Source organism: Phoenix dactylifera, chromosome 2 (assembly GCF_051530095.1).
Source record: "Phoenix dactylifera cultivar Ajwa chromosome 2, Ajwa_hap1_PhDact_Kaust_v1.1, whole genome shotgun sequence".
Lineage (NCBI taxonomy): Eukaryota > Viridiplantae > Streptophyta > Magnoliopsida > Arecales > Arecaceae > Phoenix > Phoenix dactylifera.
Genome location: NC_143191.1, coordinates 32,875,307 through 32,890,377, shown reverse-complemented (window position 1 = coordinate 32,890,377; position 15,071 = coordinate 32,875,307). Strand labels below are relative to the sequence as shown.

The 15,071-nt window shown below is 38.1% G+C and overlaps 1 protein-coding gene across 1 annotated transcript; it reads right to left on the bottom strand.

The window, feature by feature from the left end:
- Positions 1 to 1,317: 1,317 nt before the first annotated feature.
- On the bottom strand, positions 1,318 to 13,913 carry LOC103718517 (inositol diphosphatase DSP4-like). Its single transcript, XM_008807382.5, has 5 exons — positions 13,560 to 13,913; positions 13,305 to 13,398; positions 2,051 to 2,108; positions 1,918 to 1,961; positions 1,318 to 1,836 (listed from the first exon to the last, which is right to left on the bottom strand). Exons 1-5 carry the CDS (start codon positions 13,796 to 13,798, stop codon positions 1,639 to 1,641), a joined length of 633 nt encoding a protein of 210 aa, XP_008805604.2. The 5' UTR covers positions 13,799 to 13,913; the 3' UTR covers positions 1,318 to 1,638.
- Between the last annotated feature and the right edge of the window lie 1,158 nt (positions 13,914 to 15,071).

The following is a 15,071-nucleotide window of genomic DNA, read 5'->3' as shown; positions in this document are numbered from 1 at the left end:
AGAGGAAGACGCGTGTGCTAACCAATTGGAATGTTACACGTTCGCTCCACGTCATCATGGATATCATGGGGCATTGGACCCAGTGCAGCGAGCCCCTCCTGACCCAACCGAGAGCGGATCGAAACTTAATCCGGTTAGTTCAGCCCAAACCGAAATTTGTTGAATTAGGCTCAAATTCAGGAAGAAGACCGGTTTCAAATCTGGAGTGGATCCGGATCCTTAAATTCCCAATCTGAACCCGAATCAATTAGAAACTAGTACAATATATTTCAAAACCAAAGCTCAATATAAAAAGTCACTATTTGATATTTTGCCAATAATTTGTGTTGTTGATTATGATTATGCATGTTTTTCGATCAAGTTATATGCGGAACATAATTTTGATAAAGTTAATCATGTTGCTTGCTATTATTGTATTACATAATATATTTATAACATAATTAGATAATTAATTTATATATTTATTATAATTTGTGTTTGGATTACTTTTAATCTAATTTGGTCCAAAACATCGAATCGGTTGATATACTTAATAATAAATCTGATACTATTTAATTCAAAGGGAACTAAATTAGATTTGGATTCAGTTTGGTGACTTGATTCAAATACAAATTGGATTCTAATTGTGCCCATTACCGGTCCCAGCAACCCGCTTACCGCCGGATAAGGACCCAGGTCACAGTGATTACATACAGGCAAAATAAGTCTGTAGCTAACTGAGCTTGATTGATTACCTTCATGATGAATTTGTGAATACTTGGGACATGCTAACCAAGCATATTGAGCTTTCAATTGATGTAAGGAAATAGGAAGTTTGAGCCCAGAGAAGTAGTCCATGCAATGCCAATGGCTGAATCACCCCTCCCACCATATATATGCACGCATTTAAAAAGACAATCACGATGCCAAGATAGGTAACATTAGGATTTCAACTTCTTGCTAAATTTTGGTGGAATAGGTGATGCTTGTAAATAACGCAGGCTTAGCATGGAATTTGTGTTCAAGCCATTTCAACATGAAGATGTAAGCAGCCAGATGATTGCCCAATGCTTTGTTTGCGTATCATACATATTTATGTTATCACAAATACATGTAATAATTCAGCTAGAAATTGCAGCATTTTGCCATGATCACACGCTTCCTCATTTGCACACCATCTACCCTAGAGGTTATCATGTCATCCACCAATCTTCTTTTTCAGTAGAATATGCCATAATATGTGATGCTTCAGATCTAGAATATCTGTTGAGGTCTTCAAACAGATGCAATACTCATTCTTTCCTATATATTAATCAGCATATGAAAATGAAGAATTCGAAACAGGCATGATTAAATTCATTCCAACTTGGATACATCTTTCAGTCAAGAAAAATAATTTGCAAGAGATCTCCAAAAAGTATACCTCCTGCAATTTTCCCTTAAATCTCTACAGCTGATTGTCCAGACCAAACTAGTTAGTGCATTGAGAATAAAAAGCACTTTGAATGGAACCTGCATGCAACTAATACGATTCCTTAGAATACATAATGCTCTAATTTTCAATAGAAGGATTCTAATGACTCATTCAGATGCCGCAATATTCTCTACCAACAGAAAGAGTAACCTAGATTTCCTCGCAATTAAGGAATGCTGGCCTTCTCAGGCAACTGATGATTTCTTCAAACCTGTATATGAAGTTGATAAATGTTTCAAGCTCGAAATGTCAAATAACTCCATAAACCTCTGATCAGAAATCCTTGCTTTGGCAGCGGCAAAATGCTGGTACTCGTCAAACACTGATGTCAAGCACCACCTCTGCAGTTTCCTCAAACATCCTACCACACAACCAGTTCGATGCTGTACATATGTAACCAAAGAGATGTTTTAGCGCAAGATTCTGGGCATTGGAAGCAATAGCAAACAATTTTAGCTTCTTACCTTTCCTCGTTTACAATGAATAAGCAGCGGGTGGTTCTGGACATCTGAAAAAGAAAGAGTTAAAAATGATAAAGCCAATTTTCAACTGCACCTGCCAGCAACATGCAAGTCAAAAATTATGCATGCTCAATACCTAGTACAACTTTGAGAGCCTCTAGAATTGTATCCTCAGGAATGTTGACAAAAGGTTCCTGCAGGGATGTCAGCATGTTGAGCATATAAATGTTTGAAACGGAGAACAGTTATTTTCATTTCAATTGTCACAAAAAAAATGTCAAAAATACATAAAATGTTATACATTGTTGCATTGTTAATGTTGTTTTCAGGATAAGACTATAGGAAATTGACCCAACAATACAAGGAAGGCATGATAAAACTCAAAGAATTACAAGAAAATGCTCTGCTTCTGTGCATAGACAAATGAGAATTCCAGATGATGGCTTTTTGCATCTTTAGAAGCATATCATAGCACTGAAAAGGTTATCCACCCCTCAATTCCCTAGGTGCAGAAATTTTAAGGCTGCCCCATAAACATATTGCTTTATATTTTAAGACACTTGCTAACAGGTACAAACTGCTGTATAGTTTGTAGGTGTTTGCGGGTGCATGCATGTAGAGCCACCATTAAACAGCATTACTACTTGGTAATCTGGATGATGGAATTAATAATTTCAGCGGTTGAGCATCAATTTTTCTTATATTTGGCTCAATAGCTGAAGGCATTTTTTGACTGTTTCTGTTTCATTGAGAAAGAATGATCAATAACTGACCAAATTCAAGAACAAAACAATATACAGTCAAGAAACTAAAAAATCTAAAAAAGTCACTTGAACTATCCTAAACGGACAAGGGTGTATATGTCTAAGGTCTCAGGTGCAGGTGCAAGGAAGTGTTAGATTTGCATGTACATGTTGGATACTTACAAACATTTCTGTCTTATGTACCCGTATAGGTGTTGGCATACCCATGTCTTGATGAGCAGAGCTTATTTGGAATTAACAGCCAGGAACTAGATTAGTTTCAAAAGCAGGAACCAGGATGGGAGCATGATACCAGTAATTTTCTCAAGTTTACATTTATTTAGAGAATGGGAGCAATAGAGGATTTGCCTTCATCATTTGGTTGAATACCAAAAGTTAGTGAGTCTTGTTTTAGGATTTGGACGACAAATCCATTATTGGGAAGATATCTAATTGTAAGGGAGTCAGCTAATTCATAAACAGATGCATTCATGTATAAAGTATCGATGCACATATTCTATGTAATGAGATTGCAACTATTCCATGTGATATGCGCAAAAGGTGTGTCATGTACCACATGAAGCTAAATAGTGAGAGGCTATAGAAAAATAGCTGAGAGACATATGAACTATGTGAAATTAGAAGTGCAGACAGAGAAAGTGCAACTCAAAATACATGAATTCACGTAAAGATTGTTTTGAGATCTCATCATATATATCATAAAACCTATAGCCAACTTCTTGAGTGGGTCGGACCAAGTAATCTTTTAGATAAACGGTTGTGGTTCATCCAACAGAATTTCTTGTCACTTTTCATGGGTTGAATAAGTTAAAATAACACATCCACAGCCCTTGCTTACAAGGCTTTGAGAAGAGAGTAGGAATGGAATAGGAGCATCTGTTAGTAACAGATGTAGAAGTTCAGGTGGTTGCAATATTTTTGCCTACCACTGACAGACAGCATGTGACCAAATTAAGTGTTCATGACACCTGGAAATCACATAAGTTTTCCGCAGATCTACCCTGCAACGACATGTTCTTCCAAAGTTCAGACGATAGAGAGAGACAAATTCTGCAAGGAATGGTTGGGTCAACAACTGTAATGTCACACTATGAATTAGGTTTGAGACTTTTGAGTGGATCACTGAAAAAAGAGAAGAGCAATTAGGTTTTGAGCAGATCACTCGAGAAAAAGGAGAGTGATTAATTTGACTGTTGTGCTCAATAAATTAGGGAGAAAACAACAGGTAAAAACATCAAAAGATATTGATATAAGAATACCATATATCAATAAAAAAAATCATATTCTTTTACATTTTTGTGTTGATTGACTGGGATTACAAGTTGATTTGTCATTTGCGAACAGGACCAAGAACTAGAAAAGACTGACAGAGAGAACCAACAGATGTTAATTTGATGGTAGGAAAAGGAGAGACAGGTATTGATGGCTTTAGGTCTGTAATCCAATAATTTCGCATTATGTGCAATGCACTTGAGCATTAACTCTAATAAGAAACTTGCATTGAAACCATGTAATAAACTATAACCATCCTCTTTATTTTCTTTGGTTTTTCGAAGCATCAAGAGAAGCTAGAAACATACAAAATAATGGAAATATATCTTCTAAATAAATACGCTTCATGAAAGCATATAATAATAACCATTCAATAGGATAATCATACAGTCCATGAGAAAGGATCTTCGAGCTAACTTTTAAACTGATGTTTGAAAAGGTGAAGGTATATGGCTAAATGTTATACTTGTGTTTTATCCTAGAAGATTAATAAAAGATAATAATTTCACAAGGAAATGGACACTTTGTAGTTGCTGGATTTGAATACAGGGCTGATCATTTAAAACCAGAAAATTTCCTTCCTAGGACTGTCCTATTTGGCATGAGGTGAGAATGCTCTACTCAAATGAGGATTAAAAGTTTATGGCATGCTTTTTCATAGAAGTGTCATCTCATGAAGATTTCTTCATGCATGGAAGATTGAAAGGTTGCAAGGAATTAAATTTGAAACTGTTGATGATGGAACTAAGTGAGCTGGTGCATTTTCCTTTTTAGGAAACCCATAATGAATTCCCATGGAAATCTAAGGGATGCACCCTAGGCCTTGGAAAGTAGATCAAACACGAAGTTCAAGATGATCAGGGAAGTCAGGTGTTAAAATTAACAGAATTAAATTGAATTGCTTAGTGCAAAATTTCACAAATTTTTGTCATGAGAAAAGTTTTAGACATGTAGAAATTTGCATGGTGACACAGGGAGATAAGACCATAGGATTATCTTTAATCTTGTAGAATGATGTGGTGGTTGGTTAATGGACGATTTAACTAAGTGGATAAGGTGTTCTACCTAAGCAGACAACAAGGGGATTTCTCCTAGTTTCAGTTGAAGGATGTAACATTTTTCAAGGGTAAAATATCGAATAAGCAAATGAAAGGTTCACCTTGAATAAATTTCAAGTTGTGAGGATGAACTACATAATTCAAGAAATTAGAAATCCAGTGACGATCTCCCTATGGCTGATTAAACTGATTCATGCAACATGGTTATTATTTTTCAGCGATACAGTTGTTCAATTACATAGAAAGAAAATAAAATTAATAATGTATGTCAGATCCGGAGCTTTAGACATACTGAATTTGAGTATAAAGGGGCAAAACTAGTATTGCAGACATCCAGGTGCTAAGTCAAACTACTGTGTCTACACCAATATTTGACATGGCATTCATGGTTGTTTGAGACTTGCACAGGCACACCATGAGATGCTTCAATATTTTGGGCTGCCTCTTGATGCTTATATTTTGTTGACCGAAAAAACTTTACACATCGCTTTGCGTTTGCAGGGTGGCCAGGATAAACATTGGAATGGGGAGTTGGCCGTACCGCACACCACTTCGAGGTTAGCTATTCTCAAATAGGAGATAGTCCTAATCATACTTTAAACCTGTTTAGTGGTTTCAAAGAGTGATAAATGCAAGGTGCGTCGTAAATACATGACTTCTTATGAAAGCTCTAGATCTTGCATGACAGATTAAATTGAAGTAATTAAGTTCAAGCTCTGGACATAGAATAAAATACAAACTGAAAAACAAGAAAATCAGACTGCAATAGTTGACAGTCAGAGAATTTAAAGCATTCTATAGGGCAAAGAGTGCAGTCATCATTCAAAAAAAAATTCTCCATAGAATTGTGTAGCTGACACAATGAGCACGATGCTTTTAAGGAAGGCCAAATACATCTGATTTTACATGCAAAATTTTAGTACAGTTTTTGGTGGGGCAGCAACAGTTGAACATATGCACCTCCATCGATCTGGAAAGGTAAGCCTAATAAGTAACGTAATGGTCTAACGGTTATCTCACTTACAGTTAAGGCACCAACTGAATTGTTAGATCCATTTCATTCCTATAAAATAAATAGGGAAACATTGGTTACAAGTTATGGCCTCTGAGATGAAAGCTATCAGGTGAAAGTATAGCACTTGACGAGATTTTTATTTCTTTAAAATAAAAAATCCATGACACACATCGATATATGTACAATACTTCAATCTAGATGAAGCCATAGGTGAATTGTTAAACATGTTGCTCAATCTAGATGAAGCCATAGGTGAATTGCTAAACATGTTGCTCAATCTAGATGAAGCCATAGGTGAATTGCTAAACATTTTGCTCAATCTAGATGAAGCCATAGGTGAATTGCTAAACATGTCGCTCTATGAATGTTCAAGAAATTCCACCACTGTAGTCTTTGTAAGATACTAACCTTAGTTCCAAATGGAAACGAAAGAGATATTTGCATTTTTAAAAATCACATTAGATGGCTCAACCTTACATGTTAGATAGTGGATCATGGGAACCATCTTCCTGATGCAATTAACAGCAAAGCAGTAGTCAGTCTGAAGCAACAAATGAAAATATTTTTCAAGAACAAAGGTGGAAGTTGGTTTATCTTCCCAAAGAAGAGTACTTAGCTGTAGACAATGCTACAGAGGACAGCATTTAAGAGCCGAGAGGGGGGGGGGGGGGGGGAGCATCACTGCTAGTTAAGATAAAGAACACAAAGAGCTAAACAAACTAAATTCATGGCAAATGATATCTGAAACAGATAGTCGATTTCAATGCAAATGTTTCTGATAACTGGTAAAGCACAAGCTTTAAGGATTTTCTCAGTCACGTTGTCATATATACTTAGCCTGTCTACCTTATTTCTGTAACTACAATTCTTCATGATGTGTTGGAGCAAGAGATACTAATGAAGCAAATACAGAGGTTGGTTCTATCAACATAGTAAGGTTAAGCTTATGAGCTTAATAAGCCAGTGCACTTGTAAAAGGTATCCTACATAGGTGTCCACTTTGTTCATCAATTCTTCAGAGGCTATGGCCAAAACTGCACCAACATTCTCTTCATCCCTTTTTAAGTCCTTGCTCCTTGCTATTATGCCCCAAGCAATTGTCTAGATTGCCAGCTTTTATAGATATGCTATAAGTTACATCAAAAGAACTGTCCAATTGCCGGCAACCAAGTAAGATCAATCAGGTTCAATTCCTTTATGTACATATTGTTGACATATTTGCAATGTAATTCTATGATGATCTTCTAATACTGTTGTTTCTCACCTCAACCATGCATGTTTTGATAGTTCTAGCTTACACCTTGCAGCTGTGTTACACTTCACAGGTTCAACCTTAGAATGAGTCAGATTTTCATTGCATTTCAGATGATGAAACCCATCTGCCACCTGTGATTTTGGATCTATGGCCTCATCTTAGTCTACTTTGGAGGATCATCCTCCAGCAGTGTCCATCTAACTTGTGGGGTAGATGCCAGCCTATATTTGTAGTCTTTTGCTTCACCATGATCCAGCTCCAAAATGTCTATGGTGCTAAGGCGTCCAGATTCCCTAATGACCTTTGGAGTTGCAGGAGTTGTTTTGAGGGCATCACGCATCAATAATGCCTAAATATCAAACCTTGGGTTGTATAGTTGCACCTTCAAGTCACAATTACAATATGGAAGAAGAATAACCAAAACCACTTAACTTATTGAAGTAACTAAAGCTAATGATACATCATTGGTACCGGATATATAGGAATACAAAGTATAAAAGAGGAAAGGGTCTCCTACTAAGAAAAAGAAAGGGTATGTGAAAACAAGGTGCTTTTCTCCTAAGGAGAAAAGGATTCCTTTCATTACTAAAGATAAGGTTGAGTGGCTTCTCTAAAGAGACTAATGTGCACAGAAAAGAAGAAATGGAGAAACACATAAAATTCTGTAATTAAGCATAATAAATTTAAGATATTCCAATCTAACCAATATGTAAGGAGGAAACCTACACCATAGCCCTATCCTACTCTAAATAGTATTATAAAACTAATCATATAATCAATCCTAAATATAACCCTAGTACTACAACAAGTTTACGACCAGAAATACCACAACTAACCTCAACACTTTACCAAATCAGAGGCTTAAACAAATTGTCCTTGGTTAAATGAATAATCACCAAGCACCTCCAGCTTTATTGGACAATTTAGGTGCCTTGTCTTTGATTTTTCATGTTAGATATTCCATCAAATAAGATATCTTCCAATTCCTGGTACCATGATCACCGTTAGACTAGATCCATTGTGATTTTACGATATTTCCTTGATCCACAATTGCATCTTGCCTAGCTTTTGTTGTACATATACAATCATAGCAACTAAAAGAATGAGACCAAGGTCTGCCGTACCGGCACCGCTCTGAATCGATACTGAATCAGCGTGGAATCCGGTATCGGGAGCTTATCGTTGGAGAACCGGTACGTGACCGGTACAGGCTGGTATGTGACCGGTACAGGACCGGTATGTGAAACCCCAAAAATCGGCCATTCAATGGGACCGGTACGGGATCGGTATAGGCCAGTATGGGGCCGGTACGGACCGGTACCGCCTGCCACCGGTACGCCGACCGGTACCGGTATGGCGGACCTTGAATGAGACAAATACAAAAGATAAGCATCCATCATAAGAAAGAAGTTTACTATTAAATAGATCGTGGTTGCTAGGAAAAATCCTCATATGCAGAGAAAGATATACTGTTCTCATGGGGTATTATGCTATTTTTAAAGAGTCTATGCAATTAGACTTCTAAATGGGGCATATGTTAAGGGATTGTCCTGTAAAAAGCCAATGGTTCAAAGCATAAAACTATCTTTAGAGTTTTAATCAACGATGAAGGAGACAAGCTTGTACTCTCAGAATTTTGTATGACAAAGATGTTACATGCAACAACTTGTTCAATATTGGGCATCTCATATCATCTATGCCAGGTAGGCTAAGAAAATTCAGGATAGACTGAAAATAGTAAATGTTCCATTACATAAAGAACACAGTTGACCTGAGCATCTAGTCTGAGCTCTGAAGATGAACAAGAATTTGATTCCCCAGAGATAACTTAGTAGAAGGCACATAATGAGATATATGTCCAGCTTACCCGTGTATAAGTCAAGTAGAAATCTATCAACAACTTATTCTACAAGCATGTCAACTATACATGGCAATAACTGAAGCAAGCAAGAAGGTATTTAAATTTAAAGGCCTGATTTGGTCTGAACATTGTACAAGAAATGTGAAGTAAATAGTGGCTATTAGACTGTGGCCTATCTAGCAAATATATTTGGTGCATCAAGCAGGACAAAATAATAGAGATATGGTACCAAGGTTAACAAACTACAAGAGTTCGTCAACGAAAAATGAATAGAAGAGGGAATCGAAAAAAGTTGTTGACAAAAGAACAAAGTAAAAGACATGATCAAACAAGCCAACAACGGTCCATATGTGTTAGTACAACTAGTCATCAATGACCCCTGAACCATGCCGTACCGGGCAGTTCGGGCCGTACCAAACAAGACTGGTCAATAACCAGCATAGTTCAGCCATTTGAATTGATTCGATTCGGTCTTCTTTTATATCTATAAAACCAGCTGCCTCTTGAAACCTCTCTCCAGCTCTCCTTCTCTCTCGATTCTTCTCTCTTCGTGATTTCTCTCTCTCTCCTAGCAACCTCTCCCCTGAAAATCTATGTTGATTGACATTGTGGTCGACGCCCTCTCTCTCGATTGATGCCAATGCTGATGTTGACAGCCTCTCCCTAAATCTAGAATTGTTCTCGAGCCCTTGATCGATGTCAATGCCTCTCCCTTGGCATGCTTATCACTCTCTTCCCCTGCCTCGCCTTCTCCCTCTTCCCCCTCTCCCTATCCCTCTTTGTTCTCTTCATCCTTTTTTTCTTCCCTAGATCTTTTCCTTATAGGGTTAGGGTTAGGGTTTCTTCCTCTCTCCCCTCTTCTTCTCTCAATCTTTTGTCTCTGGTACATCTTGGCTCAGTACTCGTTGTACCAATACCACACCAAACAGATCGTCGGCTGGTATGAGTCCCGATACTAATTTGGCGAACCTTGCTAATCATCCTAATGAATGAAAATATTAACAAAGAGAAATCCAAGAGAGAGAACATATTAAGATGGAGGAAGAATATAGTCCAAGATGGAGAACAAAAAGGTTGGTCTCTCGAGCTTTCTATACTTATCTAAATAAGATGAACAAGCTTACTAAACTCAAGACCAATTCATTTTTTTTTTGGGGGGGGGTGGGGGGGTTGTAGGACTAGTGTCATATTCAAATGAAGGGGATAAAAACCTACATTTCATACACAATAGTAATAGAAAGAAAAGGAATACATAATTTGCAGCTTGAGCTTATGAGTGAGTGCTCATCTCGGCAAAGTTGATATAAAATGTCTATTTCTTTAGGATTTCAAGATAGCTAGGAAAAAATCAGCATCCGGAAAATGTTGCACAGGACTAATGCAGTTCGTGAAAAGAGATCTCTTATATGAGAAGAACTAGGGTCCGCAAACAGATCCAACCACCTAGTTAGAAGTATACCGACCCAAACTGGTGAGTAACCAGGTCAATTCAGCCGCTTGGTTTGGAATATGTGCAAAACTGGTTAGAACCGAGCCGAACAAAACAACTAGGTTCCACTTGGTTCGGCTCGTTTTTGACTGGCACATACTAGTTCGGCTAAACTAATTTCTTAACCTCCTTTCCCTGAATTCTCTTGAACTCTCTCAATTACTCTCTCTCTCTTAATCCGCTCTCCCCAAGCTCTCTGATTGCTGAACAAAACAACTAGATTCCACTTGGTTTGACTCGATTTTGATTGGTACATACTAGTTCGGCTAAACCAATTTCTTAAACCCCCTCCCTGAACTCCCTTGAACTCTCTCAATTACTCACTCTCTTTCTCTCTCAACCTGCTCTCCGCAAACTCTCTGATTGCTTGCTCACTTTATCTCTTGATCTGCCCACGAAAACTCTTCGTCCTTCGCTTAGACCACCAATACGATGCCAGCTATTGGAGACCTTGCCTCTACCAACTATCAGCCCCCTTCAAGACCTCCAACCTCTCTTGATCTTCTTCATCACTCTACCACCCATCGGCCCCCTCCGATTGATGACCTCCAGCCTTTGTCCACAACCTTCAGCCCTGATCGACGACCTCTATACCCAAATCCATCTCCACTTCTCTGATAGGTCCTTCCTTCCCTTCTCTTTATCTGCCTTTTTCTTCTCTCTTTCTCACTGCTCGCTGTCGCTAGCACCCGATTGCACTAGCATATGTATCATGCAAGGTTTGCCATCTCGGTACAGGACCCTATACTGGTGCCACACTAGCATAGTGTTGGTATGGTATACAATATTTTTTGGCATACCGAGTGTCGGTAGCCATCGTACCGGATATCGGTACCGAACTAGTATGGTACGGTATGCCTCATATTGCTCGGTTTGGACCGGTATGGCATACTTACCATGTGTCAGTATGGTATGATACTATATTATTATCGACCCAGTACCGATTTTGCAAACCTTGGGAAGAACCAAGTGGATGAGCTGATATTTTGTAAGTTATTCATTATAGTGGAATCACTTACTAGTTTTACCTACAAATATCATCATCTTGTTATTGAGCCTCACATATTTCATGCCTTCTGATGATTTTTACCTTTTCTTGCATATGCTATATTGGTTTCTTTAACTCCTATATTGGTTTTATCATTTTAAGTATTGTTACATTATAAAAACTTCATTTACATGAAAAATCAATTGTTAATTTACTTCCCATGTTGCTCTTCCCCTATTTATGATAGTTGCATTCGTACCTCCTATTACCAAAGATATTATATGCTTCACAAGGATCATGAACATTTTTCAGCACTCTACCAATTGAATGAATGAAACCCTGCTACTTAAAAGCTGGAAGAACAATTTGAATTTGGCCCTAGAAAATATTAAACTTTAAAAAATTGGTCTAAAAGATGGATTTTGAAAGTTCTCCATGATTCTTCTTGCATAATATGCATCTGTCCAATATCTCGATGAAATTTATATTAACAATGAAAAAATTAATGGAAGCTTGCTTGTAGGCAGCATTTGAGTTCTGTCATGCAGTCTGATCTCCATATGCATATTTGTATCAAGACTGTATTTGTTTACTGACTGAAACAAAGATCTAATAGAAATTATTTTCGTTTACAATAAGGAGCTTCCTGTTGAGGTTGTCCTACTCAAACACGTGATGTACAAGATTCATGGTAAAGTGGAAAAAATCTAAGCATGTCTGCAATTGAACTTAAAAAAGGCATACCACAAACTAACAACTAAAGTAACTTGTAAAGGTCAAGGAAGAGGCTTAGAGGAAATACCGGCGACACCTATAAGAGCATGAGAGTGCGAAGACAATCCAAAAGGCATATATGTAGAGGCTGGTGAGTGTTCATTTGTTGATAATGTCATATCATGGTTCTAGACAAGAGCCACATTTTAACGATTTACCTCATTATTTTATTTGTTGGTGATGTGTCAACCACCACTATTTTCAATGAGGAAGCTGACTATATGTCAAGTTACGATTATGCAGTGTCAGCCAATGTGACTTGAATGAGCGACTTTCTGTGCTCAATTAACCAAACCAAAGATGTTATACGAAACAGATATCTAATGGTGAAACAATTCTGTGAATGTTATGCAATCATCCATCAAATCATAGGATCCATATCAGCAAAGATAAGTATTGAAAAGAAATTGAGACTAACATGATGGAAAACAAGCGAGATGGTTTAATTATGGAGGAAAAACAGGGGCAGACCAAACAAAAAGAGAGGAGAGATGGGGGAAGCTCCTATTTTAATTGATGAAGCTAAAACGACAGAGGGACGACCGAAACAGATGATGACGAAAGTGGCAACGATACAGCACATAGAAAAATAATAATGTTACCATCAGAACAATAGAGAAACAGAAATCACAAGCCATAAGACTAGTCTAGTATAACTATAGCACAATAAATAAACAATTAAGACAAAGCTTTGGTTAAAAGAAGAGGATGACAGAGATGAACATGCACGCAAGCACTACTGCAGCCAAATACATGTTTGGCGTGCCATCATCACTAGCCTAGACAGACCTTCAGCGTCCAGATCATCTTGATACTAATGTTAATGCCCACAAAAACTTTTTAATCTGAACCCGATTGCGGAGATTCCAAGATCAAGATCCAACATCAATCAGCAGAGGAGGAGAAACAAGTACCTTGCAACCATCAATCCCAAACTGGAACAGCCTGATCCCGTTCGACTTAAGAAACTCTTCGTTCGCCTCCGGATACGGCTCCGGACAAAGATATCTGAATCCAAAACCCCAAACAAAAACAAAAGAAGAATCAAGAACATGCCAATATTTCATCAAACATGAGGAAAAAAACCAGCAGCAGCAGCAGCAGCAAACAAGAAAACAAGCGACGGAGGCAATGCCGGCACTGTCGGAGGAAACGGAATTCACTCTCACATGATGGAGCGGAGTTTCAGGGCTTTCAAGAAGCCGAAATTGGAGGTATCCGGGAAGCCCGAGCGGAAGACGCCGTCGTCCACCATGGCGAAATTCAGCGGCGGGACGAAGAGCTCGTCGGCGCATTCTCTTGCTTCGGCCGCTGCCAAAGCCGCCGTCTGGCCCAAAATTTCCTGATCCTTATTCCCCACCTTCTGTTCCTCCTCCAATTCCTCCTCGGAAATCTTTGGCTTGCCCATCTCCAAACTTCTTTGGTCGGCACGTCACAGCGGGAGCCGTTGAAAGGGAATAGCTGGAATCCGGTGTGGGCCGGGAAGAGGTGAGAGGAGTCGGTTTTCTGCACCTAGTTTTATAGATTCGTTCAACGTTTTCGCGTTCATTAATTTATTGCCAAGTTAAGAGAAAAGTGCGTTGAAAACGGCGCAATGACGATTAAGGGTCCGCGGGGTTTTCACCATTGGAGGAAGCATGGATCATGTCAAACTCGAGTTTTTGACGTGTAAGCGATAGTGAACCTACAGGCACGTTGGTCGCTCTTACGTCCTAGGATGAATCCTGCACGTACTTTATTAGAACTTGATGTGCTGCTTCACCAAACTCATTGGAAATTTTATGCATATGGGGGGGAAATTTTATGCACCTAGGGGGACATCAAACTGGAGACTCATGGTACCGTCTCGATATGGTTTTGGAATATTTTACTTTCTAATTTTATTGGATGTTTTTATATTAGATTTGCATGGTCTATCCAATCCAATAAATAAAAAAAAAATTTAGGCATCCCACTTTTTCACGATCATTCATGTCAAACTCGAGTTTTTGACGTGTAAGCAATAGTGAACCCACGGGCACGTTGGTCGCTCTTACATCCTAGAATGAATCTTGCATGTACTTTATTAGAACTTGATGCCTTCTAAACTCCATTTGAAATTTTATGCACATGGGGGGACATCAAATGGGAGACTCATGGTGCCGTCCCGGCATAGTTTTGGGATACTTTACTTCCTAATTTTATTGAATGTATTTATACTAGATTTGCATGATCTATCTGATCCAACAAAAAAAAAAAAAATAAGCATCCCACCTTTTCATGACCATTCATAAAGGATGAATAAAATTGAGTAACGTTACATTGAGCAACAATATGCACTAATTTATATATATCTCACATATTCTTATAATGTTTAAATGTATTTGCCTACTATCGAGTATTTTACTAGCTATATGTTAGCTCACAATGTTTGCCCTATTTTGTGCTAGATGTTAATCTCATTACTTGTTGCTATGAATTTCACATTTACATTGTTTGTAAAATAAATTTTTAGATCCAAAAAAGGTTTTGACATAAAGTGCTCGTGATATCATCTTACATCCCCAATTAAAAAGATGTGATGGCTCAACTGAATGGTGAATTAACTTTTTCTACTTTAGATTTACCGAACTATTTATGCACAAAGCCAAGCTCATTAGAAAGTATTTATACCCCATCTCAACAATTTAGTTGGAGGTTGT

Coding starts and splice junctions, on each gene's coding strand:
- LOC103718517 (XM_008807382.5), bottom strand. CDS start 13,798: ATGGGCAAGCCAAAGATTTCCGAGGAGGAATTGGAGGAGGAACAGAAG. Junction 13,399..13,559: donor CTGAAACTCCGCTCCATCAT/GTGAGAGTGAAT, acceptor TTTTGGATTCAG/ATATCTTTGTCCGGAGCCGT. Junction 2,109..13,304: donor TTGGGATTGATGGTTGCAAG/GTACTTGTTTCT, acceptor ACATCCCTGCAG/GAACCTTTTGTCAACATTCC.